Source organism: Heterocephalus glaber, unplaced genomic scaffold, assembly GCF_053883595.1.
Source record: "Heterocephalus glaber isolate CG9 unplaced genomic scaffold, H.glaber_assembly_v1.0 deba00001687, whole genome shotgun sequence".
Taxonomy (NCBI): Eukaryota; Metazoa; Chordata; class Mammalia; order Rodentia; family Bathyergidae; genus Heterocephalus; species Heterocephalus glaber.
This window is the reverse complement of record NW_028258412.1, coordinates 12,238,305-12,264,448: the sequence shown is the minus strand read 5'-3', so window position 1 is coordinate 12,264,448 and position 26,144 is coordinate 12,238,305. Positions and strand designations below refer to the sequence as shown.

Genomic DNA, 26,144 nt, shown 5'->3' with positions numbered 1-26,144 from the left:
TCATGAGTTTGATCCCCAGTACAAAAAGAAATCAAATAACAAAGGCTGTGGACAGTGGGGGAAGGAACTCCTCTACATTGTTGGTGGGAATATAAACTAGTACAGCCACTATGGAAATCAGTATGGGGATTCTGCAAAAATTAAAACTAGAAATTCCATTTGACCCAGCTATTCCTTTTCTAGGTATCTTTCTGAAGAATTGAAAGATATCATCTTACATTGATACATGCATACCCATATTTACTACAGCACAATTCATGGTAGCTAAATCTTGGATACAGCCTATATGTTCAACAACAGATGAATGGATAAAGAAAATGTGGTATTTACAAACAATGGCATACTACTCTGCCATAAAGATAAACTTGAGTCAATTATAGGAAAATGGATGGATCTTGAGACCATAATGTTAAATGAAATAAATCAGACACACAAGCTTCAATATCACATGGTTTCTCTTATAAGAGAAACCCAAATTATAAATAAAGACCAAAATAAAAGATAGATAATATGAAGTAGGGAGCTAGATCTTACTCAAATGGGAAGGGGATCAAGAGGTGGAGGGAGAGAGAGGGAAGGGAGGGGAAGGGATGAAAAATGGAATTAAGATGTGTTATGTACAGGTACCAACTCCACACAAGGAATGTAAACATTATGTACCACAAATGAGTACTAATAAAAAAAGAGTGACAATCACACAGAGGTACACATGTTTATATTATGTCTCCCTGCAGACAGGAATAGAATGCAGAAAGAGAAGGAAATTTCCAACTCCAGCCAAAAACCGGGTTCTGGGTAGGGAGGAATCAGATTGACGTCATTGGTATACTCCCTTTGCCAAAAAAGGGGTTTTGTTTGTTTGCAGTAATGGGGGTTGAACCCAAAGCCTCCACACTGACCTACACCCCCAACCCTTTTATTGTTTATGTTGAATAGGATCTTGCTAACTTCTGCCTGAGCCTCCCACGGTGCTAGGTTTACAGGCATGCACCACCTCGCCTGGCTTGGTTTCCATTTTTAAATATTATTAGACATACACAGGGATCCAGGATTATTTACAAAACCCATAGACATAATCAACACTGTGACTCAGTAACTTGCAATTCCCCTAATGATTTCAGCCAGTCTAGATTTTAGAAAGTGCTTGCTCTGTGTGCACCAGTGGCTGACTCCAACTCTGAATCTGAGCTTAATGGAGCAGGGCCTAGAGATTGTGGATGTGCATTCAAACAGCTGTTGCTTGGGAGAAGAGGCTGGAATACTGCAGAGAAGGAGTGAAAAATAAAAACATGGCCCCCCACAGTCTGGACTGTGAGAGGGGCTCTGAAGCTCAACTTGATTGGGGCTAGATCCGGGGACACAGCACACGGCAAGACTGGGTTGGATACATACCTGCTGGCTGGGGAACTGGCAGAGGACCGAGGTGATGTTGCTGGCGTACTGGGCCATTACCCTGCGGACCGCCTTCTCCACAGGGACAGGAATGCGGCCTGCCACACTGGTCATGATTTCCTGCAGCTCCAGCAGCGGCAGAGAAGGGTGTCGGAGAGTCATCATGAGCTTCTCCACCCACTCTTTCAGCTGCAGAGGGGACCACAGCATTGGCCTGTGAGTGGGGGCTCTGCCACCACCCTGGGCAACCTGTGCAACTCAACCAGCTCAACCCACCCAGGCCCTGGGCGTGCAAGTGGCCCAAGGTCTAGATCTGAAGCTGTTGGAATGGCTCTGGATGGCCCTGGATCACAAGGGAGCACCCAGTGTCCCATATGGAGGGTCCTGCTCCCACTTGGTGCATCCAGAAAGCCAGCACGGTATGGGGGGGACACAAGGTCGTGCAGTGAGCTAACATCTGTGGTACACTTGCTTGGTGCCAGTCAGTGCTGAAGATCTTGCTTTACATGTTTTCACTTGATCCTTAAGGAAGAACCCTGCCAACTGAGTATAATAATTATTCTCCTTTCACAATTGAAACTTAAACACAGAGAGATAATTGAAGTCATCCAGTGTCACACAGCTACTAAGAAACAAACCCAAGCCATGGGCTCCTGAGCCTCTAACAGCCACCCTACATGGCTTCCAGGATGTCTGGGTAGCTACTGCGAAGGCCTTTAGATGTGGATAATAAATAGCACCATTCCCAAACCAAAGAGAGGCTTAAAAGTGAACCAACGCCTATGACAGCAAGAACAAAGCCTAAATAAATTTATCCGTAGAAAATCCTTAGACAGCATCACATAGGGGCTAAGAACACAGATTCTGAAGCCAGATGGCCAAGGTTCAAATCCTATCTTTGCCTCTTCATGCCTGAAATGAAACAGGGCAAGTTGCTTAGCCTCTGTGCCTTTATTGTCTCAACCCTAAATGGGAATAACACTTCCTAGCTCATAGTCTGCTAGGAAATCAAGTGCCCAGCTAAGTTTCCAGTACTGAGAACACCAGCTGGCACACAGGACATCCCAGACAAGGGCTGGCTGTGGTTACCCTCACTACCATCACCATCTCCAGCACCACTGTGTCTTGCTACAGTGGGGAGGAATGGGACACAGCACTCAGGGTGACCCTCAGTCGTGGCAAGTTTAGCACAGGGGTCTTTCAAGGAGGCCCGCCAAGTGCAGAGCTCCTTGTTTCTCTGCAAAGGGAGTAGATGGTGGGATCTGGGATGGTGAATGGCAGGACTCACCAATTTCTCATCTGTTGCATCAGTAAAGCCCTCTGGCGTCACAGAGTAAAACCCTCCGGCTGCACACAAGCAGATCCACATCTGCTCTTCGCAGGTAACTCACCTTTATACTAAAAAAAGGCTCAGGCAGGCAGTAGCCGCTCATGACGTTGGTCAGGTTGTCCAGGACACTGTGGAAGACCTGGTGCAGCTTCTCTCCAAGGATGGGCAGGGTCTGCTGGGCAGGGAGCACCCCCATGAAAGGCTTGGCCTGATGAGACAAACAAGCACAGGCCATGGAAACCACGCAAGCCCACAGGAGATGAGACAAGCTGGGGGCAAGGCACACGGACCAGCTTGCACGGTGGAGGAGGAGCAAAGCCTGGGAAACAACAGAAAAAACATTGCGCTGGGAGGTTAAAACTCAAAACTCATATCCTGATCCAGGTTTTCCAGTTCATCACTGGATGAATGGATAAACAAAATGTAGCATATACATTTCTTTCAGCAAGTGCAATATATTCAGTGGAGTATTAAACAGTCCTAAAAATGCAGAAAATCTGACACCTAGAACAACACAGATGAATTGAACACTGAGGAATTATGCCAGTTATGAATTATGGAATTATGCCAGTTATTATGAAATAAGCCGGTCAACAAAGGAACAAATACTGTTTGCTTCCGCTTCTAGAAAGTACCTAGAGCAGGCAAATTCCTAGGGACAACGATAGAATGGTAGTTGCTAGGGGTTGGAGAGGTGAGGTACAGAGAGTTGATGTTTAAGGGCATGGGGTTTCAGTTTTACAAGAAGAAAAGAGTTCTGGAGACGGATGGTGGTGATGGCTGTCCAACAGCATGACAGACTTAACACACTGAAAAATGGCTAAGATGGTAAGTTTTATGTTATGGATACTTAAACATACTTATTAAAAGGAAATTTGAGTAAAACATGGACTTAGTAACAGTGTGTCTGTATCAATGATGGCCAGGCAATGATGGCACATGCCTACAATCCCAGAACAACAGGAGACTGAGGCAGGAGGATTACAAATTTAAACCCAAGTGGTGCTGCTGCCTGCCTTGCAAGCACAAGGTCCTTGGTACCAAAAAAAAATCGCAAATTTAAGACCTTGTCTCAAAATAAAAATGTAAGAAAAGGGCTGAGGATTGCAAAAGAAAACAAAAAAAAATTAAAATAAATGAATCCATATAATCACAATAATAGTTAAATAATTAATAGTAGTTAATTAATATCAATTAATTTTAGGGATAAATTAATGACAAATTGTTAATAGGGGATTTCAGTGTAGGGTATATGGGAACCTTTGGTACATCTATGTAATTCTTCTGTAAATTGAAAACTGAACTAAAAAAACTATTTTAGCTGGATTTTTTTTTTTTTTTGGTGCTGGGGATCAAACTTGGATCCTTCTGCTTGCGCGGCAGGCGACAGAACCACTAAGCCAAATCCCCAGCCCCTAAAAAGCTATTTTAAAAAAAGGTGGTGGGCCAGGGATTTAGCTCAGTGGCACCATGCCTACCTCACAAGCACAAGGTCCTGAGTTCAATCCCCAGTACCAGAAAAAAAAGGTAGTGGCATTGGAATTAAAGTTTGTGGGTGTGGGTGTGAGGTAAGCCCCAGGGATGCCCAGGCACAGGTCCTGCCAGGCATAGGGAAAAGGCTCCAGGTGCTAGAAGTTGGGTGGTTCATTTAGCTAGAGGGAGTAGGATAAAGAAGGAAGCCAGAGCTGGTGTGGTGGCACATGGCTGTAATCCCAGCATTTGGGGAGGCTGAAGCAGGAGGATCATAAGTTCGAGCACAGCCTAGGCAATTTAGGCAAGATAAAAAACAAGAAAGGGAGCTGGTGATTTAGCTCAGTGGCACCATGCCTGCCTCGCAAGCACAAGGTCCCGGCTACCAAAAAAAAAAGGGCTAAGGAGGTAGCTCGGTGTGAAAGCCCTGGGTTCAATCTCCTGTGCTCCAGTAACAAACAAAAACAATGATGAAGATGGGAGAGACACCAGGGACAGCTCAGCTGGGGTCCCACAGGTCATGGGAAGAACAGGGGTTTTACTCTGAGCAGGATGGAAAGCCACAGTGAGGGATTTGAACAATGCAGGGCACGCTGCTGAGATTAACATGTCTACAGGAGAAGCAGAGGCAGGGGCACGGGAGCCTCTGGCCTGCTTGTGTCTGCACAGGGGTGGGCCAGGGACTCCCCTGAAGCAGCCAGAGCTGCTGAGATGGGGTGCCACATACCGAATGCACTTTAGAGGGGTCGTCGAGCTCCAGCCTGGCCACCATGCAGCCGGCTTCCAGCAAGGCTCCCGGGCGCTTGATGTACTTCACTAGGCCACTCTCTGGCACGACTAGGGTCATGATCATCTTCATCACCTGTTTTGCAAAAAGAAGTAGGACAGAACCCCCCAGGACTGGCCTGCATGTGGGGCACCCACAGTCGCCAAAACTAGTGACTCTGGGAATAGAGTGATTCCCTGGGCAGTGCTCTAGCAGGAAGCACAGAGAAAACCTTCCCTCCCTCGGGCCTGTCATGTACCAGACACAGATCATGAAGGATCTCCATCTGAAACCCATCCAGGAGGCAGCGCTGATTACACACATTTCACAGATTGGGAAACTGATTTTTTCCAGAGCTAAGGATAGAGCCCAGGGCCCTGTGCATGCTAGGCTTGCACTTTGGCATTGAGCTAAATCCCCATCTCCTTTTAGTTCCAAAGGAAGGCCTCTCTTTAGAAATATAATTAAATTATATTCCACAGAGTGATTATGAACAGACATACACAGCATAACGATGGTCCTTGGTGGGCCACATATACAATGGTTGTGCCCTAAGAGTAGAAGGGAACTGAACAATTCCTATCACCTAGTGACACTGTAGCTGCCTTAATATCAGAGTGCAAAGCATTACTCACACGTTAGTAATACACTGGTGTGAACAAATCTATTGCACTGCCAGCCATATAAAAGCAGAGCACAATTATGTATAGTACATAATACTTGATGAGGACAAATGACTAAATGACTATGTGGCTGGCTTAGGTATTTACTGTACTATACTTTTTAATCACTGTTTTACAGTATACTCCTTCCACTTATTAGTTACTGTAAAACAGTCTGCTGTGTGACACCAGTGGCAGCCTGCTGGGTTTCATGTTCAGAGGCCATGTGGAGGGACAGACCTGTACATCTAGGGCTGGGTAAGGACACTCTGTGGCATTTACATAACAAAGAAATAAATGCCCATGGGCAGCAGGTCAGTACATGATCGAGGCTGTCACTGCCGTATTTCTACTGCTGTCATCACCTGCCTTGGCAGCACAGTAGGGAGACCAGTGTGAGTCTGGGTTCTCTGAGATGCTGAAGCAAGTTCCTTAGCTTTCCTGGGCCTGATTCATTTGTGTGGAAAATGGGGATCACATCTGTGCCTATTTCATATGATTGCTAGGTAGATGCTTAAACCAGCACTTGCCACATATTAAGTGCTACACAAGTGTTGGCATAACGGTTTTGTTTTTAAACACTAGGGATTAAATCTGGGGCATGCTGAGCTACATCCCCAGCTCTTTTTTTGTTTTTAACTTGAGACAGGATCTTGCTAAGTTACCAGTGGCCTTGAATTTGTGATCCACCTGCCTCAGCCTCCAGAGTAGCAGGGAATACAGGCATGCATCACTGAGTCTGGTGGCTTAAGTTTTTCATCATAACCGTTATAATTACTAATCAGTTCTTCATTATTCCTGCACTGTTTGAGGTTTTCTCTTCACCTATTGCAGAGAATTGGGGCTGCACCCTACAGCCTGGCTCTCAGGAACCTGCAGGCAGTGGCCAGGTTGAGAGGTGGGGCCTCTTTGCAGAGAGATGGGTGATGCCCAGGGAGCAAGGGTTGAAGGCAGCAGACCCACGCCCCAGGGACACCATGCAGTCACCTCTATCTCAGCGTAGCTTCTCCCTGCTTCAACATGGCCCCCGTCCTCCACTGTGTACTGTATCAGCTTCCCTGCCGTTAGGGACCTCAGGACCGTAAGATCGTTCTCCTTCTCAAACACGCATGTCTTGTTGCCAATGGTGATTCGGTAACTGGGAGGAGAAGCAGGGCAGGAAGACAGATGAGAGCCATCAAGCTGTGCTGAGCCAGACCTCTGACAGAATCTCCCTTTCCTAAAGGCAGCATACATGTCACCCTTGGCACAGCGTTAGGGACTCTACATTCCCAAATGGCGGCATCTGACAGTTACCATAGACACGCTGAAAATGAGTTCACTGAGCAAAATATACGGCTCTTTTCTAAGGTAAAAACCAGTTCCTTTTACTGATGTGATCCCAACAGACCCTGGCACAAAAAAAGCAATCAATAAATATTACTATTGTTATTTTTGGTACTGGGGAGCTGAACCCAGTGGTGCTTTATCACCAAGCTACATCCTCAGGCCTTTCTGTACTTTTTATGTTTTGAGATAGTTTTATTAAGTTGCCCTGATAGGACTTGAATTTGTAATTCTCCTGCCTCAGCCTCCCGGGGTGCTGAGATTACAGTTGTGGGCCACCATGCTCAGCTCTACAGTAATCTTGAATATTATCAGAAGCCAGAACACAAGTTAGAAAAGAGATAATAAATGAATCAAATTTGCCTTCTTCCAAAACACTGAGGACTGCAAATGGTATCTCTACCTGGTGCCTTTCAGGGGTGGGGCCTCTGGCATCTATGCACAAACACATGCACATGTACACACATGCACACACACACACTCACTCACACATCCCACCCTTTCTTCTCCTTGGCCAGGATTTGTGTTTTCTGCTCTGCTCAGGTCACCTACAGGCCAGTGTGGTCGGACACATGGGAGCTGGAAGGTATATGGACCCAGCTGCGTGACGCCCCTGTGCCTAGAGCTTCCAGACCACCTGCCTCCACCCAGCAGCCTTTCCTGTCACTCTCCACTTATTTAATGCATCACCTTCAGACAGCTTCAAGCTCCAGGAACTGCAGCCAGGGCACTATCCCAGCCCCTGGCTCCTTGCCTGCCTGGAGCAGCTCAATAACCAGCTGCTGGATGTTGTGTGTAAGCCACGCCCATCCTCCATGGTGTGGATGCTGCAACCCACACATAGCGGGCAGCAAGCACCTCGCTATGCACCTCACCATGCACTTTGCAAGCCATTGGGCTAGGAGTCATGTTCCATTCGGGACTGAATCCTCCAAGGTTGACCCTGGGGCCCTTTCTTTATACCTGACAGGGGCATGGAATCTCAGCCAAGAAGGGAACCTCCCCAAGTGACCCCAGAATTTACTGGAAAGGGTCTTATCTAAGATTCTCAGGCTGGTACCCAGCTAGCTTTGCATCCTCAAACCCTCCCCCACACACACCAAGAGAGCTGTGCCCAGTGGCCACACACCTGTCCACCTCTTCCTTCATGTACGTGGTGTAGCTGCTGCCATTGTAGGACAACAGCAACCCCCCATCATTCAGCTGGTGGGCGTCGATTTCAATATAGCTGCCATTCATGATGAGGATGAACATGGTCAGAGACTGCCGGGCCACCTGCGGGGACAGGTTCATGTCACCAGCTGGATTCAGGATGTGCTCCCCAGGCTATGACAGCAGACAAGGGCTGACTCCACTGTGGGAGCAGTGGGCTGGACACCTCCATCTCTGTAGCCCCAGTCCTTAGGCTCCCCAAGGCAGTGGCTACAGAGTGAACTGGAAACGGTTCTGGAGTCTGAGCCATACCTGCTCTGTGTGGACAAATGACTGCTGGCTGCAGACACAGGCCCTGTCCACCAATGTTTCACTGCCTATGTGTCCTCTGAAGCTGGGGCTTCCTTTCCATTCCTGTTTCCAAGTATCAGCCCCAGGTGAGCCAATCCCAGTGCCCAGGAGGAGGCTCCCTAGGTGCCATTCCACTGCTCCCAGGGCAGAGGAGGTGAGCCAATCCCAGCGCCCAGGAGGAGGTTCCCCGGCTGCCATTCCACCGCTTCCAGGGCAGAGGAGGTTAGCTGTGCAGGCGCCAGGAGCACACCACCACCCCCTTGAAATGAGAAGACATGTAAACAAGCCTCAAAAACAGACTTCCAGATCACCGACAGCAACCCCAAAGGGAAAAGAGATGGAACAATCTGACACTCAACCACCTGGACTCCCTGAACTGCCAACAAAAGAGGATCTGGGAAAAATGAAATCAGAAATAATTTTCTCAGATAACAGCAGAGATTGTGCCCATAGTGCAAGATATGATTACTAAATCTAGAGAGGACACAGATAAAAAAATAGAGGAGCTGAGGAACATGATGGAATCCCAACATAGGCAACAAATGCAATCCATAAAACAGATACAAACAGATTTCCAGGAGATTAAAAACTCCATTGACAATCTTTGCAGCAGAATGAACCAATGTGAGGACAGAATTTCAGATATAGAAGATAAGATTGCAATTAGTGACCAGGAAAAGAAAAATTGCTTTAAAATTGTAAGGGAACATGAGAAATCAATCCAGTAGCTGCTAGATGATGCAAAGAATAATAATATAAGACTAATTGGCATCAACGAAGAAAGAGGAGAGAGTGCAGATGACATAAAAAAAACTGTTCACAGAAGTGATGGCAGAAAACTTCCCAAGCAGGGAAAAAGAACTTGACATACAGATAAATGAGGCATACAGGACTCCAACTAGCCTTGATCAAAAAAAATCTACACATAGGCATATAATAGTTAGGATTCCAGAAACCAAACAGAAGAACAAAATTCTACAAGCAGTGAGAGAAAAGAAACAAATCACATACAAAGGAAAGCCCATCAGAATCACAGAAGACTTCTCAATGGAAACCCTCAAGGCAAGAAGAGCTTCGAGTGATGTATTTCAGGCCCTAAAGGAAAACAGCTTCCAACCCAGACTGATGTACCCTGCAAAACTATCTTTCAAAATTGATGGAGAAATAAGATACTTTCATGATAAAGAGCACCTCAGGAACTTCATGAATACCAAACCGACACTCCAAAAATTTTTAGACAATATCCTAGGAAAAGACAATGAAGATCACAACCCCAGGAAGCCCAGCAGAATGAATCTGTTGGGCATGACAAATTAAACGCAAAGAGGGAGAATCCAACAAAAAGAAAAAATCATGACAAGGCTTTTAAAACTTTTAATTTCATCTCCCTAATGAGTGTATAACTCAATCTTATTATTGTACTGGTTAGTATTTTTCTGATTCTAGTGTTGCACACCATTCCTTGTGCTGTACTGCCCATTTATCATCTTCTTGTGTCTACTTTTTTTTTTTTTTTTTGGTACTGGGGATCGAACTCCAGTCCTTGCACTTGTGCAGCAGACGGTGAAACCACTGAGCTAAATCCCCAGCCCTTGTGTCTACTTTTTAATTGGGTTGTCTATTAATGAGCTGTAAGAGTTCTTTATATATTCTGCTCATAGGTTATATGCATTGTAAATATGGTCTGTTTAAGGACTACTTTTCATTTTCTTAACGATATCATTTAAAGTTCTAAATATGGATGGAATTTCATTTATTAATTTTTTTATTTTATACATTGTGGTTTTTGTATCCTAGGAAGTTCTTGCCTACCTTAAATTCATAAACATTTTCCCTTATAATTTCTTCTTAAAGTTTCATAGATTTAGTCTTTCATATTTAGGTTCAGAGATCCTTTCAAGTTATTTTTATGTATGGAAATAAAGGGTTGAGGTTAATTTTTTATATATGGATACCAGGTGTTCTAGTGCCATTTGCTGAAAACACTATCTTTTCCTTTGCTCTTGAATTGAGTTTATATTCTACAAAATGTTAATGTTAAATAATCTTTCAAAACTCAGTGGACTGGGTCGGGGATTTAGCTCTGTGGTTTCACTGCCTGCTGTGCACGCGCAAGGACCCGAGTTTGATCCTTGGTACCAAAAAAAAAAAAAAACTCAGTTGACTATATATGAATGGTTCTCTTTCTAGATTCTCTGTTTTATTCCAATGATCTCTATGTCTTTCCTTACACCAACACTGCCTTGATTACTATAGCTTCAGAGGAAGTCTTAAAATTAGGTACTAAACGATTTCCAACAATGTTTTTTTTTTCTTTTTCTTTTCACTTTTCTAGGTCCTTTGTACTCCTACATAACTTTTAAATTTCAATATCCAATTCTTCATTTATAGCAAGTATACATAGACCTGAATTTTTATATATACCTTGTGTTTTCCAATCCTGCTAAATTCAAGTATAAGTTCTAGGTGCTCCTAGGGATTTCTTAGTATTTTCTCTGTAGATGATCATTTCATCTACATATAAAGATTTTGCTTCTACCTTGCCAACCCTATCCTAATTGTGTCATTTTATTGCCAGACTATGTTGGTTTAGGTCTACGTTTCAAAGTTTAATGGACAGATGAAGAGTAGGCATATCTGACCTTGTTCCCCACCTTAGGGAGAAAGCATTGTATCTTCTTCATTCATATAAGGCGTTTTTGCTGGAAGTATGGAGTACATGTCTTTAATCTGTTGAAAAGGTTCTGTTCTACTTCTAGTCTCCTGATAGCTTTTACCATAAACAGCTGTAGAATTTAGTCCAATACTTTTTCTCCAACTAGTGACAGGATCATATGGCTTTTTCCTTTCCTCTGTTAAAATGATGACTTTTGGGGGTGGATCTTCCAATGCTGAACCAACACTGCCATCCCTATAATAAAACCACTTACTACATACTGCCAGATCTGACTTCTAATAGTTTGTTATACAAATTTTTATGTATGTTCATAGTTTTTCTTCTATTATCTTTATCCAGTTTTAGGATTAGCACAATGTTGATTTCCTAAAATGAGGGGAGAAATGTTCCTTCTTTTTTCTGCTTTAAATGTTTGATATAATTTATCAGTTAAAATGTATACGAGCCTGTTGTTGTCATATAGGTAGGTTTTCAAGCTAGGAATATACTTTCTTTAATAGGTGCTATTCAAATTTTATATTTCCTCCAGAGTTAGTTTCATTAATTTGTCTTCCAAGATACTTCTCAGAAGTTGTCAAATTAATTTCAAAAAAGATTTTTGTAATATGCTTTCTATATCCTTTTAAATTCTGTAAAATCTGTGGTAATCTTCTAAATTTTGATATTGTAATTTTAAAAATGTATAATTGATATTGGGTAATAGGAAGAAAAGGTCTAAAGGAGCAGAGTGAGTGGGAGGGGTAGGGGAAAGGAAAGAAGGGAAAAGAAAAAATATGAGAAAAGGAAAAAAATGGAAACAAAGACTTTGCAAATAGGGAAGAGTGGAGGGGGTGAAGGGAGGGCAGGGGAAGGGGAAAAAAATAAGAACCAAGATACTCATGTAATGGTACAAAATCCCAGTGATGAATGTAACTGTATTTTATACCTAAAATGTACCAATAAACTTAATGAGAAAAGAAAAAATGTATCAGCCCCAAGCAGGACCACCACAGGTGACAGGAACTGGGCTCTAGGGACTGTGTGTAGGTGTCCTGAAGACTCCATCAGCAGTTTGGTGGGCTGTTTATGTGTCCCCAGTGTCCTGTGTTGAAACCGAACCTTGAGTATGATGGTAGTAGGAGGTGGGGACTTTGGTGGTGATGAGGTCAGGGGCTAGGGGCCCCACAAATGGAATTAGTTCCCTCAGAAAGGGACCCCGAAGAGCTTCCTTGCCTCATTCTGCCATGTAGCACACAAATAGAGATAGCATAGCTATGAACCAGGAAGTAGCGTGTTTCATTTTGAATCTGAAATGTCCCCCCAAAGCCTCAGGAGTTCAGAGGTGGGACTTCCAGAAGGTGGTTGGATTTGGGGGCACTACAGCTGACTCGCTGTTAGGAGTGGGGCCTGGTTAGATCTGGGTCCCTGTGGGTGTGACCTGAAAGGGCATATCTCTCTCCATGCCTCCACCCTTCTCTCTCTGCTTCCTGGCTGCCATGATGCGAGCAAGCTTCCCTCCACCAGACCCTTCAGTATGCCTTCCTGTCCTGGAGCCAGCCAACTATGGACTAAAACTGTGAACCAAAATAAACCTCTCCCTCTTTAAGCTGTAGGTGTTGTATCCCAGAGATGAGGAAAATGACTAAGCCATGGGTTCTCACCACACATTGAAATGACTGGTGCTATGATCTTTGATTTTTCAGCCTCCAGAGCTATTAGTGGGACATTTTTGTTGTTTATAAGCCACCAGACTATGTTACATTATTATAGCAGGCCAAATGGACTAAGAGACCTGAGCATGGACTACAGTTCTACTCCCAGATCCAGCTCTGCCCAGGGGCACACAGGAGACTTGGGACATTTGAGAAAGGCCCATGAAGCCAGGCCATGGCCCACTCTGTGCTTTGATCCAGCTGGAACACCAGCCGCACCTCAGTTCAGCACATATGTTCTCTCTCAGAAAACTGATAGGACATCTGTTAGGGTCTCGGCCAAAATACCTATTTTGTGACATAAGATAGCAAAAGATATGGGCATATGTATTGCAACATTATTTGTAATGACAATAAAAATTGCAATTACAATAGCTATCCAACAACTTCATGATAGAATACTCCAGACCTGCACTGTCCAATTAGGTTAAGTCCTATGTACATGTGACCATTTACATTTAAATTAAATAAAATGTAAAGTCCAGTACCTTGGTTATACTTGTCAAGTATAATGTCAAGTATAATGTCAAGCCCATTTCAAGGGCTCAGTATGCACATGTGGGCAAGCAAGTGGACAGTGCAGACAGAGAAACTTTCCATCACTCCTGAAAGTCCCATTGGACAGCGCTACAGACACCAAGCTGATGTTATACAAATCTTGTTCATTGTCAGGCGTGGTGGTGCACACCTGTAATCCCAGCTACTCAGGAGACTGAAGCAGAAAGATTGCAAGTTCAAAACCAGCCTGGGGAGCTTAATGACTTAGTGATAACCTATCTCAAAATAAATGTTTTTAAATGAACCAGGGATGTAGCTCAGGGATACAGAAATTGACTAGCATATGCAAGGTCTTAGGTTCCATTCCCACTATGGCAAAAAATAAAAAATAAAATAAAACTTGTTCACAACATGGGAGAACTTTACGCCAAGAAATAGCAAAGCGTAACAAACCCAAAGCTCATACAAGAAAGGAAATTATAAAGATCCAAGCAGAAATCAATGCAATGGAGACTAAGAGAATGATACAAAAAAAATCAATGAATCAAAGGGTTGGTTTTTCAAAAGAATAAATAAAATCGATAAATCTTTAGCCAATCTTATCAAAAAAAGGAAAGAAAAGGCTCAAATCCATGCAATTAAGAACGAAAAAGGTGAAGTCACGACGGACCCAGCAGAAATCCAGAGGATCATCAATACCTACTTTGAGAACCTGTACTCTAATAAAATGGAAAACACAGAAGAAATGGACAGATTCCTAGATACATACAAATTACCAAAGTTAAACGAAGAAGATATAGAAATTCTAAACACCTCAATTACAATGAGTGAAATGGAAAATGTAATAAAAAATTTACCAACAAAGAAAAGCCCAGTTCCTGATGGTTTCACTGCTGAATTCTACAAGACATTTAAGGAAGAACTATCGCCATTAGTCTTTAAATTCATCAAGGAAACTGAAAGGGAAGAAAGGCTTCCAAATTCATTCCTGGAAGCAAGTGTTACTTTGATTCTAAAACCAGGGAAAGACCCAACCCAAAAAGAGAACTAAAGACCAATCTCCCTAGTGAACATAGATGCAAAAATCCTCAACAAGATACTGGCAAACAGAATACAGAGGGTCATCAAGAAGATCATACACTCTGACCAAGTTGGATTTATCCCAGGGATGCAAGGATGGTTCAACATTCGTAAATCAATAAATGTAATACACTATATTAACAGAGTCAAGGACAAAAATTATATGATCATCTCAATAGATGCAGAAAAGGCATTTGACAAAATCCAACGCCCATTCATGATAAAAAAAGCTATAGAAAATTGGAATAGAAGGTCTTTATCTCAACCTGATTAAGGCTATTTATGAAAAACCAACAGCCAATATCATACTAAATGGTCAAAAACTGAAAACTTTCATGCTAAAATAAGGAACAAGACAAGGATGCCCACTATCACTACTCCTGTTCAAAATAGTTCTGGAAACATTAGCCACAGCAATTAGAAATGAGAAATAAATAAAAGGAATAAACATAGGAAAGGAAGAAGTTAAACTATCATTATTTGCTGATGATATGATACTTTACATAGAAGACCAAAAAAACTCAGTCAAAAGTCTTCCAGACCTAATTGACAGATTCAGTAGAGTAGCTGGATATAAGGTTAACCCTCAAAAAACAATAGCCTTCTTATACACACATAGCAAACTCATTGAGAGAGAAATTCAGGAAACAATTCCTTTTACAATAGCATCCAAAAAAGTGAAATATCTAGGAATCAACCTAACAAAGGAAGCAAGAGACCTCTACACTGAAAACTACAGCACTCTGAAAAAGGAGATCTAGGAGGATATAAGAAAATGGAAAGACATCCCTTGTTCCTGGGTAGGAAGAACTAATATAGTGAAAATGGCCATACTTCCAAAACTACTATATAGATTTAATGCAATGCCAATTGAAATTCCAACAATATACTTCACAGAACTAGAGAAAACAATATAAAAATTCATTTGGAACCAGAAGAGACCTAGAATAGCAAAAGCAATTCTAGGCAACAGAGACATGGCTGGGGGTATCACAATCCCCAACTTGAAACTCTACTACAAAGCTACTGTGATAAAAAACAGCATGGTACTGGCAAAGAAATAGACCTGAGGATCAGTGGAATAGATTAGAAGATGCAGAAACAACTCCAGACATACTCAGCCACCTCATCTTTGATAAAGGAGCCAACCACCCTCACTGGAGGAAAGATAGCCTCTTTAATAAATGGTGTTGGAAAAACTGGATTTCAACCTGCCATAGATTAAAACTAGACCCATACCTATCACCATGCACTAAACTAAGATTGAAGTGGATTAAAGATCTAAATATTAAGACAGAAACACTGAAATTGCTGAAAGATAAGTTAGGTAGAACTCTTGCAGACAGTGGCATAGGAAAAAGACTTTATGAACAAAACCTCAGTAGCTCAGGAGCTACCACAAAGAATCAACAACTGGGATCTCATCTTATTAAAAAGCTTCTACACTGCAAGAGAAACCACCAACAGAGCTAGGAGACAACCTACAATATGGGAAAAAAATTTTGGCAGCTGTACCTCAGACAAAGGCCTACTATCTAAAATATATAAAGAACTGAAAAAAATCAGACCCCCCAAATTCAAAGACCCAATTCAAAAATGGTCATCTGAAATGAACAGACATTTCTCAGAAAAAGAAGTAAAAGCAGCAAATAAATACATGAAAAAAGGTTCAACATCACTGGTCATTTGAGAGATGCAGATGAAAACAACACTGAGATTCCACCTCACCCCAGAAAGAATGGCTGCTATCAAGAAATCAACCAATAACAAATGCTGGCAGGGGTGTGGAGAGAAAGGAACCTTTCTCCATTGCTGGGGGGGAGTGCAGACTGGTGCAACCACTATGGAAATCAGTGTGGAGATACCGCAAAGAACTAGAGCTAGAGGTCCCATTTGACCCAGCTATTCCCCTGCTGGGTATCTTCCCCCAAAATTAAAAGAATCATTCCACAGCGATATATGTGCACCCATGTTTATAGCGGCACAGTTTGTAATAGCTAAAACTTGGAAACAGCCCAAGTGCCCATCAACTGGAAACTGGATAAAGAAGATGTGGGTTTTTTTATAAAATGGAGTACTACTCAGCAATAAAGAATGAGAAACTAGAGACATTTATAGCTAAATGGATGCATATTGAGGCCATACTGTTAAGTGAAATAAATAGGACACATATGTAAATACCAAATAGTTTCTCTAGTATGAGAAACTGAAAGTGTAAATAAGGATTAAAATGAATAATTCTAAATTTGAAATAGGAAAAGGTCCAAAGGTGTAGGAGTGATGGGAGGGGAAGGGGAAAGAGAAGAAGGGAAAGGAAAAATTATGAGAAAAGAAAAAAAATGGAAACAAAATTTATGTAAATAGGGAAGGGTGGAGGGGGTGAAGGGCGCACAGGCAAAGGGGAAAAAAATAAGAACTAAGATACAGCATGTTCAGGTACAAGCACCCAATGATAAATGTAAATGAATTGTATACCTAAAATGTACCAATAAAAGAAAAAAAAAGAAATAGCAAAGCAGTAACACTATGTGCATCATGATCTCAGCCTTAGAAAATCAGTTCATAAGGGGAAAAAAGTAACTGAAAGAAATCTGCTGACATGTTCACAGAGATGGTTTCCAGGTCAGGGGAGAGTAAATTTGGTATTGTGAATCTCATATGCCTGTTTGGAATTTTTTTAAGTTTTCTACAGTGAGATTGTGCCACAGTGTTATTGTGCCACCTCCTGTTTGGATGTGGGGCTTCGTTGGAGAGGCTGGGTCATCAGGGGTATGACCAGGAAGGGTGTATTCTTGTCCCTGTTCCTTCTCTCTCTGCTTCCTGGCTGCTATGGGATGAGCAGCTTTCCTCCACCACACTCTTCCACCATGCTGCTTCTGCTGTGAAGCGAGCTCACCACAGACTGAACCCACTGGAAACTGTAGGGCAAACAAAGCTCTCCTCCTCAGCCTTGTGGGCGCCAGGTATTTCTCAGTGACAAGAAAGCTGATACATTCAAAACAAAGGCTGTGGGGCCCTGCTATACAAAGGTAGCCAAGAAGCACTGGGGACAAAGAGGGAGAAGACCAAGAGTGTATCCCACGACAGCACATTTGTTTGGCTAAACTAAAAGTTGAAAATTCAATGTATGCCCAGCAATATTAAAAATAAAGCAAAAGAACATAGTCTGCATAGAAGACTTAAACTCTGTCTTCTTTTTCCAGCCAAGAACATGATCCTGCAGAGTGACAAAGACAGGCCTTGACTTTCAGGGGACAACTGGCTCCTGTAACTGCCCCAGAGCCCCAAATACCAATGCCACAGCTCACCACTGTCCCGTGGCCTCCAGGCCCTGAACCAGGCCTGCACATCTCATGTAATCTCTGCCCTGGGCTGACCTCAAGTGGCCCAAGAAAGGTAACAGGACACTTCCAATGGAGGGCAGCAACCAGAGCAAGCTCCACAGATGCTGGTGATGAGCCAGGAAAGAGACCAGGAATCCACTCACAGGTTCTTGGTGTGGCCATGCAGCCCCTGTGAGTGAACCCGGACCATTGTGCCAGCTCAGCAAAGGCTCTGGGTGGAAGAATGTTGCCCAGAACTCATGACTCTTTTGGAACTTCAGAATGCGATCTTATTTGGTAATTAGTTAAGATGAAGACCTATGGATGGAGGGGGCTAAATCCAATGCGATAGGTGTTCTTATAAAACAAGAAGAGACACAGGGATAAGATATGGGAGGAAGACGGTGTGAGGATGGACAGACACACACACACACACACACACACACACACACACACACACACGGAGTGAAGAAGGCTGTGAAGGTGGAGGCAGAGACTGGAGTATCAACAAACTGGAGGATGCCAGCAAGCACTGGAAGCCAGAGAGGCCTGCAAGAGGTCCTTCCCTTATGTCTTTGGAGAGCCCTTGCCAGCTGACTTCTGGCCTCCATGAGAGTGAAAACTCAACTTCTGTTGTGCTACACTACCCCTTCATAGCACTTTGTTCCAAGCAGCCACGGGCGACTAATCAAAGCTCCATCATGATCTGTGCATCTCACTCAGCCCTACCTTCCCAAACCCAAGGTCAGGAGCTTCCCAGGGATCCCTAGGGAACACAACTGCTCAGGTGAAGGCACAAGAAAGTCCTCTGGCACATGAAAGAAGCACAACAAACTCCCCGAAGCCTCTGGAGCACTGCGAACATGGGAGAAACCCAAGGCCCTTTACCTTGAGAATGTACTTGACTCCTCCGTAAATCAACTCCACATCTACAATGTTCAGCAGAGAATCCGCTGGGAGGACCTGGCCCCTGAGAGAGAAGACAGAGCTTCTGTCAGCTGGGAAGGGACTGAGAATGCTATAGCCATGCCCTAGATTCAGAAATATCTCCCAGGGGCTGGGGATGGAGCTCACTGGTAAAGCACATGCTAAGCATGCACAAAACCCTGGGTTCTATCATTGACACCATAAAGAAAAACTCCAGTGCTTTGTTCTTCCCAAGCACCAGCAAATGGATTGTGCCTAAAAGCTAAGTCTGATTAAAAAGCACAGGACATAGATCATGCCAAGGAACCTGGCATTTCTCAGAATGTAAGGAATTGCTGAAGGATGTGAAATTTTAAAAAGGTTTTTCAGGTTGAGTGTGGTGGCATACGCCTGTAATCCCAACACACTGGGGGACTGACACAGGAGGATGACAAGTTCGAGCCCAACCCAGGCAACTTATAGTGAGAACCTGTCTCAAAATAAGAAAGGGCTGGGGATATAGCTCAGTGTGAAACCCCTGGGTTCAATACCCATACCACAAAATAAATGAGCAAATAAAAAAGCTTTGCAGGAGCAAAATTCATAATGGCTTCATCAGGGAAAAATTCCCTCTGTGAGGACCTGCCTCCTGTCATGAAAGAAATCAGTACAGGAACAGGGACTTTATTACCACACCAAAGCACAACAGCCCAAGCACTGAAAATGTTTATCTTTTATTCTCTTTTTCCTAGTTTCACTTGTCTGCCACAGTGGTTCTCAATCAGAGGCAATTTTCTCCCAACTACTAGGACACTGGAAGTATAACTGTCTCCATGCAGGGAGGGCTGTTCCTGGCCTCTAGAAGGCAGAAGCTGTGGATTCTATCATCCTACAAAGCACAGGACAGCCCCCCACAACGGCCCAGCACAAAGTGTCACTGGAGTTGAAGTGGAAATCCCCAGCCTATCCATGTATCAAGCACCTGGTCACTTTCCATTCTAGTCCTTTTCACTAGTCACCCTGAGATTCAGGTGAGGGTCTGGGAAAGAGACTATCAGGAGAGATAACCTGTGTGACCTTCTCTGCTTCTCTTCCCACCTTTCCTTTCCTTGAACTCTGAACTCACAAGCATTACCATATCCCTTACACAAGGCAGCACCAGCCTCCCAAGGACTGTCTGCAAGGAGATTGCTGCCTAGGGCTCTAGCATCCCACTCCCTCAAATCCCTCCCCCTCTTTCAGGGTGCCTCATATTTATCCATGGGATTTTGCACTGGTAAGCTGGTAGGAAGGGCTTGTCGACTGCCTGGTGACTGATTTGCCACTCAAAGCACAGCCTGCTCTCTGCACCACCAATACTTAACACATAATACATGCCCCACCTTTCCAGGGAGTGCAAGAAATCCGTCATGCATGTTCTGAACATCGTATCTGCCACGTTCAAGGACCCGCACACCACCCCGAGCATGACGTCCGGCTTCTCCGCCTAGGAAAGACTCCAAGTCTCAGTATCTGCGGGGAGCTGTGGGTCTCGGCCACCTGGAGGGGAGACGCAGCAGCTTCCCACCTGCACTTTCTGTGCGATGAGGTGGTCCAACCAGCCGGTGTCGATGTCGTTGTTCTGGAAGCTCTCGGTCTCCAGGAGGTTAATGAGATATTCCACAGTGGTCCGGAAGTCACCCCGGATAGACAGTTCCTTCAAAGCCACCACCATGTTCCTTGAGGAGAAAGACACATGATTGTTTTCCAAACTCCTACAGAGATCCCATGCACTTTTCAAGATGTGGTTCTGAGTGCCAAAAGAGCACAGGAGTTAAGACAGGGCTGCGTGCCATTCTCAGCTCTGCCACTCACTGGCTGAGTAACTTCAACAAGTGACTTTACTCTGGGCCTCAGTTACCTCATCTGGAAAGTGCAGAAATATCCCTGAAGTCATATAAGTGTTTAAAGATTAAAATGAGATATTCCATGCAAAGCACATAGGCACTGATCAACAAATGTTAGCTGCTATGAATGTGAATGAATATCACTATCATTGTTATGAACTATAACAGTAGCCAGTGGCTGGTAGAGAAAGGGTAAGCTCATTGGTTGGTACCAGATCTGTCTCTCCTGGACCTATTCAAATCTCCCGTCCCCAGAGCTGGAGTCGCCTCGGGCCATCCACAGGGCTGCTCCACCCAACAGAGTCAGGGTACACCTGCAGATGGGGATCACTGCTACCTGGCTCAGGGGTAGGGGGCCCAGTGGCAGGCTCCTTGAGGGGCATTTGGGGGGAATGCAGGAGAGGATAGCAAGGTACTGAACTCACCTCTTCCAAGGGTAAGAAGGCAGCCCACAAGGGACAGTGTCCCTGTGAGCTGGGAAGGTGGGAGGAAGGGGCAATAATGGCCCCATTTTGGGGCTGAGAAAATGAAGACACGAGGAAATCAAACATGGATATGACTGTGGGAAGCCAGGTGCGGGGCTGGAACTAGAAGCTGAAAGCACTCAAGGGTGACTGACTTGTCCCTGTGCTCAGGGAACTCCTGTGAAGCACTGAGAGATCTCATGTCCTTGGAAACCAGTCCCGGGAATCCAAGGCTCCTTATTGGACTCTAACAGCAATAGGAAAAGTTGGAATTGTTCCCTCTGAATTCTGTTAAAGTGACAGTTAGTCATGCACTCCATGGGACAAACCTCAGGTCATTTTATGTAGAGGGCACTGGCCAGCTGACCCACTTCCCATCTCCTTAAAAGCCTCATTTACTGTAAATAATCCTGTATACATCAAGGATCTCAATTTGCCACAGAATATGATTAAAATAAAGCATTCCAAGTTGGCAACAAGGTCCAGTCATTAAAACTGCCAAACTCAATTAAATTAATCTTCGTTTCTAGGTGCCCTGGGCCCAATGCTAATGCTTTTTAAATGAAATATCCACAAGGCCTTTGGGCTTTGTCACTCTGAAGAGCAGTTATCCACTCACATAAGAATGTTTAATTACAAAGTAAGCTGGCTTTTTACCCTTCTGTGCCCTTGTCAAGGCCAGAAAAATGTAAGATGTGCCACTTCAGAATATGAGGTCCCTTGATTGATGTGGATTTCTGAGCTCTGCAGGAACTGGGACAAATATGGACTTGGCTGCATGGGGGACACAGGGCTGTGGTCACAGCAGAACATAGCCTAAGAAATTTAGTCTTGGCATGAATACAGCCAAGAAGGGAGCTGGTTATGAGAGTCTGATTTCAAGAAGCTTCCACCCTTTTCTTGGCTATAATACTCAGAACCTTTAAAACTCTTGGTATTACCTTGAATGTTCTTTAGGTCTCCTTTAAGTTGAGACTTCGTACAAGCTCAAAACCAAATGGCTTTTGGTGTTCCCTGAGCTTCCAATAAAGGAAGAGAATTTATTCTTGAACTTCAAGCAGAGGGGAATTTAAAATAGGGCCTGCCTGTGATTCACAGCCATGGTCTCCTAAAGCCATGCGTTCAGGGGTTTTTGGTTTTTAAAGGAGGGAGGGAGGGAAGGAATGAAGCATAGAAAGAAGGACTAGGGGAAAGGAGAGACAAAGGGAGGAGAGTGGAGGGAGGAAGGACAGATGGGTGGACTAGGGAAAGAAACAAAGACAAAGGGAGGAGAGTGGAGGGAGGGAAGAGGTACTGACGAAATGGCCTCCTCCCGGTTCTCGCCCCAGGAGAAGCAGTGCCCAAACTGGGAATCAGCGAACTCATGTAAGCCTCCTGTGGCAGCCACACTGAAGTAACCCCACACATTCTTGTTGCTGCGGAAATTCAATTCCTGGACTGTCCCAGAGCTTGGCTTAAACCCCTAGAATCCAGACAGAAAAAAAAGTGAAATGGAAGAAATCATCACTCCAGATCTATTTTCATCAGAATTCAGTTCTGGAGAAACTCAAGAACCCCGGCTACAGTCAAAAGCTTAGAGTGCTCAATAAACATGGTTACCTCTTGCTACAGGTGGAGGTGTATCGATTTATGGTGAATCCATTCGAGCACTTCAATGTCTGTAATTCTGACTTTAAAAAAACTACGGAACAACAACTGAGTTGGGATGAGGGAGGTGCCGATATAATGTGGGTGAACTTTGATTACTGTGGGAGCTGAGTGATGGTACGTTCTGCTTTTATACACTGGACATTTTAGGTAATAAAATTTTAATAAAAATAAAAGTAGGGGCTGAAAGCATAGCTCAGTAGTACAGCACTTGCTTAGCATGTGCAAGGGTCTGGGTTCCAGTTGCAGTACTGACAAAAAGAAAAGTAAAGAGTGTGTGGATTTACAACTCTGGATGAAGATTCCCACAAATGAAAAGAGCTATCACACCCTGAGTGGGGCCGTGTGTTCTATGTACTAACACACAAATGATTCCTTTGTAGAAGGTGACCCATCTCCTTCCAAGTGGGATCTTGGTGAGGGTGAGTGGACATGGAACAGCCTCGCTAGGATGGGTTCCTGAATTAAGTAATAAGGCATATCACTTAGCAGAGGTGCCTGGGCTCCAGTGAGCGATAGAGATTTCTAGGTGCCTGGGCTATTTCCAAACCCAATTCTCCATCCTTCCAGAAACCTGTGATAAGTCTCCTGCTCTCTGGGCATGTCTCGGTTTGCTTGTCTACCAGAGATAGTGTTTAGTTTGCAAAGATCCCAAACAGATATAAGTCCCAAAGCTTAAATTTCTTTAATCAAAAGAGGGGGCTCTTGACTATAAGTTTCTTGACTGTAAGAATTATAGACATAGGGCCGGGGATTTAGCTCAGTGGTTCTGTCGCCTGCCTCTCAAGCGCAAGGACCTGAGTTTGATCCCCGGTACCAAAAAAAAATAATAATAATAATTAAAGATGTAAACATGACACAATTTTCACATTAATCAAAACATCATGTTACCTCATTGATATGTACAATTTATGTTTACATATATTTTTAATATATATACATAAACTTAAATTATATGTTAAATATATATTAAATTTGTAAAATAAATAAATAAGTTGCAGTATATTAATGAGTTCTGTGACAATCAGTGGTCAGTGAGCATGTGAACTGTGATATCAGTTAGCTCATTTTTCAAGATCTAAGAACAAGTCACAAAATGATCAAGAAATTATATATATATAAAATATACCCCCAAAATTAATGTAACTATCATATACCTTAAACATGTACTAATAAAAAAGAACAAGCCGGGCTGGGGATTTAGCTCAGTGGTGCCACTGCCTGCCTCGCAAGCACAGGTCCTGAGTTCGATCCCCAGTACCAAAAAAAGAAGTCATAAAAGGACTTTCCACAATGGACCACGTTCTATTTATATTACAGCAAAAAGCGTAAGTGACCAAAAATGCGAAGTCCTGGGCTCTAAACCTGGTTATTGGCCCAAAAGATGGCCAGTGTGCTGTGACTTGGCTTGCCTGGCCCCAGCAGGACCCAGCAGGAGGCACAGGGCAGCTGACCCCAGCTGCTGGCTGTCATGCCCAGTGTAACAGCACTGTCCTATGAGTGGTACTGAAACGCTGAGTGATCTGCTCAGTGCCAGGCATATGCCATATGTCCCATAAGCCAGTAAACTGAGACATGTTCCTTCTACTCCCCAGTGTCCCTATCTGTACACCAAGAAGCCTGGACAACTGGTATCTCCTCCAAGGCTACGTTCAGGGTCTGCCCCAGGCTGGGAGGTCTAAAATGGTGAAAATGCAGGGGCCCCACACTTGCCTCATCTGGATTTTCGCTGGTGATTCTGGCCGCAATGACATGGCCACGGGCGAGGGGAGGGTTTGAAGGGGCTTCAAAATAAATGGGTGTCACCCCCCATGGTGACTCTCCATACAGGAGCCGGATGTCCTTCAGCCTGTGTAGTGGCACACCCATGGAAATCTGAAATCAAGAAATCCATCCCATAAGTCAGTCCCACCAAAATCCTGGCTCTAAGACTCCAGAGGAAGAGGCTCAGTTGATGATTTCAGGTAGACTGAGCACAGAGCACCTATACTCCGAAACGCTGCAGTGAACACAACAGGCAAAGTAAGACTTGGCTCTCACAAAGCAAACAGCATCACTGAGGAAAGAAGCATCCATAAAACAACACTGCACATCAACACGGTATGTGCACTGAGGTCAAGGTACAGACTCTCAGAGCGAAGGAGAGAAGCGGCAGTGTTGGCTGGAAAGGTGAAGGGGGTTTGGGGAAGGACACTTCCCTAATGGCTCTTGGCCAGACAAAGGAAACAAATGGCTTCCTGGAAAGTTCTTAGTTTTCATAGTTCCCATCAATATGCACACATCAAAATTGTCATTCCCTGGGGACCGCCAGGAAAAAGAGGGACAGGACTGGGCCTCCCAGCTGGGACAGAAGAAACCCCAGGGCTGCAGCCCACTACCTCACCTGTAGCTGGGCAGCTGGCAGGTTGATGTCAGCAATCATTTCTGTGCAGGGATGCTCCACCTGCAGGCGAGGATTCAACTCCAAGAAGTAGAAGCTGCCATCCTGGCTGTAGAGGTATTCAACTGTCCCTGCGCTCACGTAGCCCACGGTCTTGGCCAGACGGACAGCACACTGCAGAGAAAGACAGAGAGAAACCCAGGGTTTCCAGTGGTTTTCCCAGGAAATTATTAGTGGTGGAGGAAACATCTGGGAGCCTCAGAGATCAGCTGATCCAACATAGCTGTGAGCTGCTGAGATCACCTCGGGAGGGGGCCCTTTCCTCCTCCTCTTGGGCTCACCCACCTTCTGGCCATGCTGGCTCAGAGCTGCCCCTGCCCCAGCTTGGCGAAGCGCACCTGCTCCATGAACTCAAACACAGCTGGTGTGGCGATGGTGGCTGGTGCCTCCTCGATGATCTTCTGATGTCGCCGCTGGATGGAGCAGTCTCGCCCAAACAGTGACATAGCATTACCGTACTGGTCAGCCAGGACCTGGACCTCCAGGTGCCGGGCATGCTGGGCCAGCTTCATGAGAAAGATGGGTGAGCCTGGGACTTCACTCTGCACCTGTGGGTAGCAAAGCCGCTCAATCTCTATGGGGAAACCAGCTGTGGGGGCTTCCAGAAGTTCTCAGAAGACAGCAGCCATGCAGTTAGAGGACCTCTCCATGGACCTGCTCATTTTCAACTTCTGTTTTACCTCTCTCGAAGACATAACATTCTCGTGTTTTTAAGTCAAACTTGTGAAAAGGGCAAAATGTCCCCATAATCATATTTCCTAAAGATAATGCTCTAAGAGTGCAGTTCCTGGGGCTCTTGTGAACAGTATGGTGACTCCCACTGACAATAACATATCATATACTTGCAATTAGCTGAGAAGATGATGGATTTGTGAATTTTTTTCTTTTTGGTACCCGGGATCAAACTCAGGACCTTGCACTTGTGAGACAGACAGCGGAACCACTGAGCTAAATCCAGGGCCCGGATTTGTGAATTTGACTATGACCTTCATTCCACTAAATGTACATATAACAGAAGGTCATGTTGCATGCTTCCAATATATGCAAGATTTTTTGTATAGTTTTATTTTTTTAACTTTTATT

At 44.2% G+C, this 26,144-nt stretch overlaps 1 protein-coding gene across 7 annotated transcripts in view; it reads right to left on the bottom strand.

Moving 5' to 3' along the window:
* Positions 1-26,144, bottom strand: part of LOC101717399 (acetyl-CoA carboxylase 2) — a 157,379-nt gene that overhangs the window by 53,578 nt on the left and 77,657 nt on the right. For 6 of the 7 annotated variants that reach the window (XR_015446236.1, XM_087198197.1, XM_013071717.3 and 3 more), the window contains 12 exons: positions 25,400-25,609; positions 25,005-25,175; positions 24,335-24,496; positions 22,273-22,436; positions 20,192-20,342; positions 20,007-20,110; positions 18,607-18,688; positions 8,076-8,221; positions 6,608-6,758; positions 4,920-5,054; positions 2,784-2,930; positions 1,393-1,581 (listed from right to left, as the gene is read on the bottom strand). Coding sequence is in view for 6 of the 7 variants with exons in the window: in XM_087198197.1 (XP_087054323.1) it covers positions 1,393-1,581; positions 2,784-2,930; positions 4,920-5,054; positions 6,608-6,758; positions 8,076-8,221; positions 18,607-18,688; positions 20,007-20,110; positions 20,192-20,342; positions 22,273-22,436; positions 24,335-24,496; positions 25,005-25,175; positions 25,400-25,609 (1,812 nt within the window). In the remaining variant the exon portion in view is untranslated. Of the gene's footprint in view, positions 1-1,392; positions 1,582-2,783; positions 2,931-4,919; positions 5,055-6,607; positions 6,759-8,075; positions 8,222-18,606; positions 18,689-20,006; positions 20,111-20,191; positions 20,343-22,272; positions 22,437-24,334; positions 24,497-25,004; positions 25,176-25,399; positions 25,610-26,144 lie in introns of those variants that run through there. The other variant, XM_087198198.1, reaches the window with a different exon arrangement.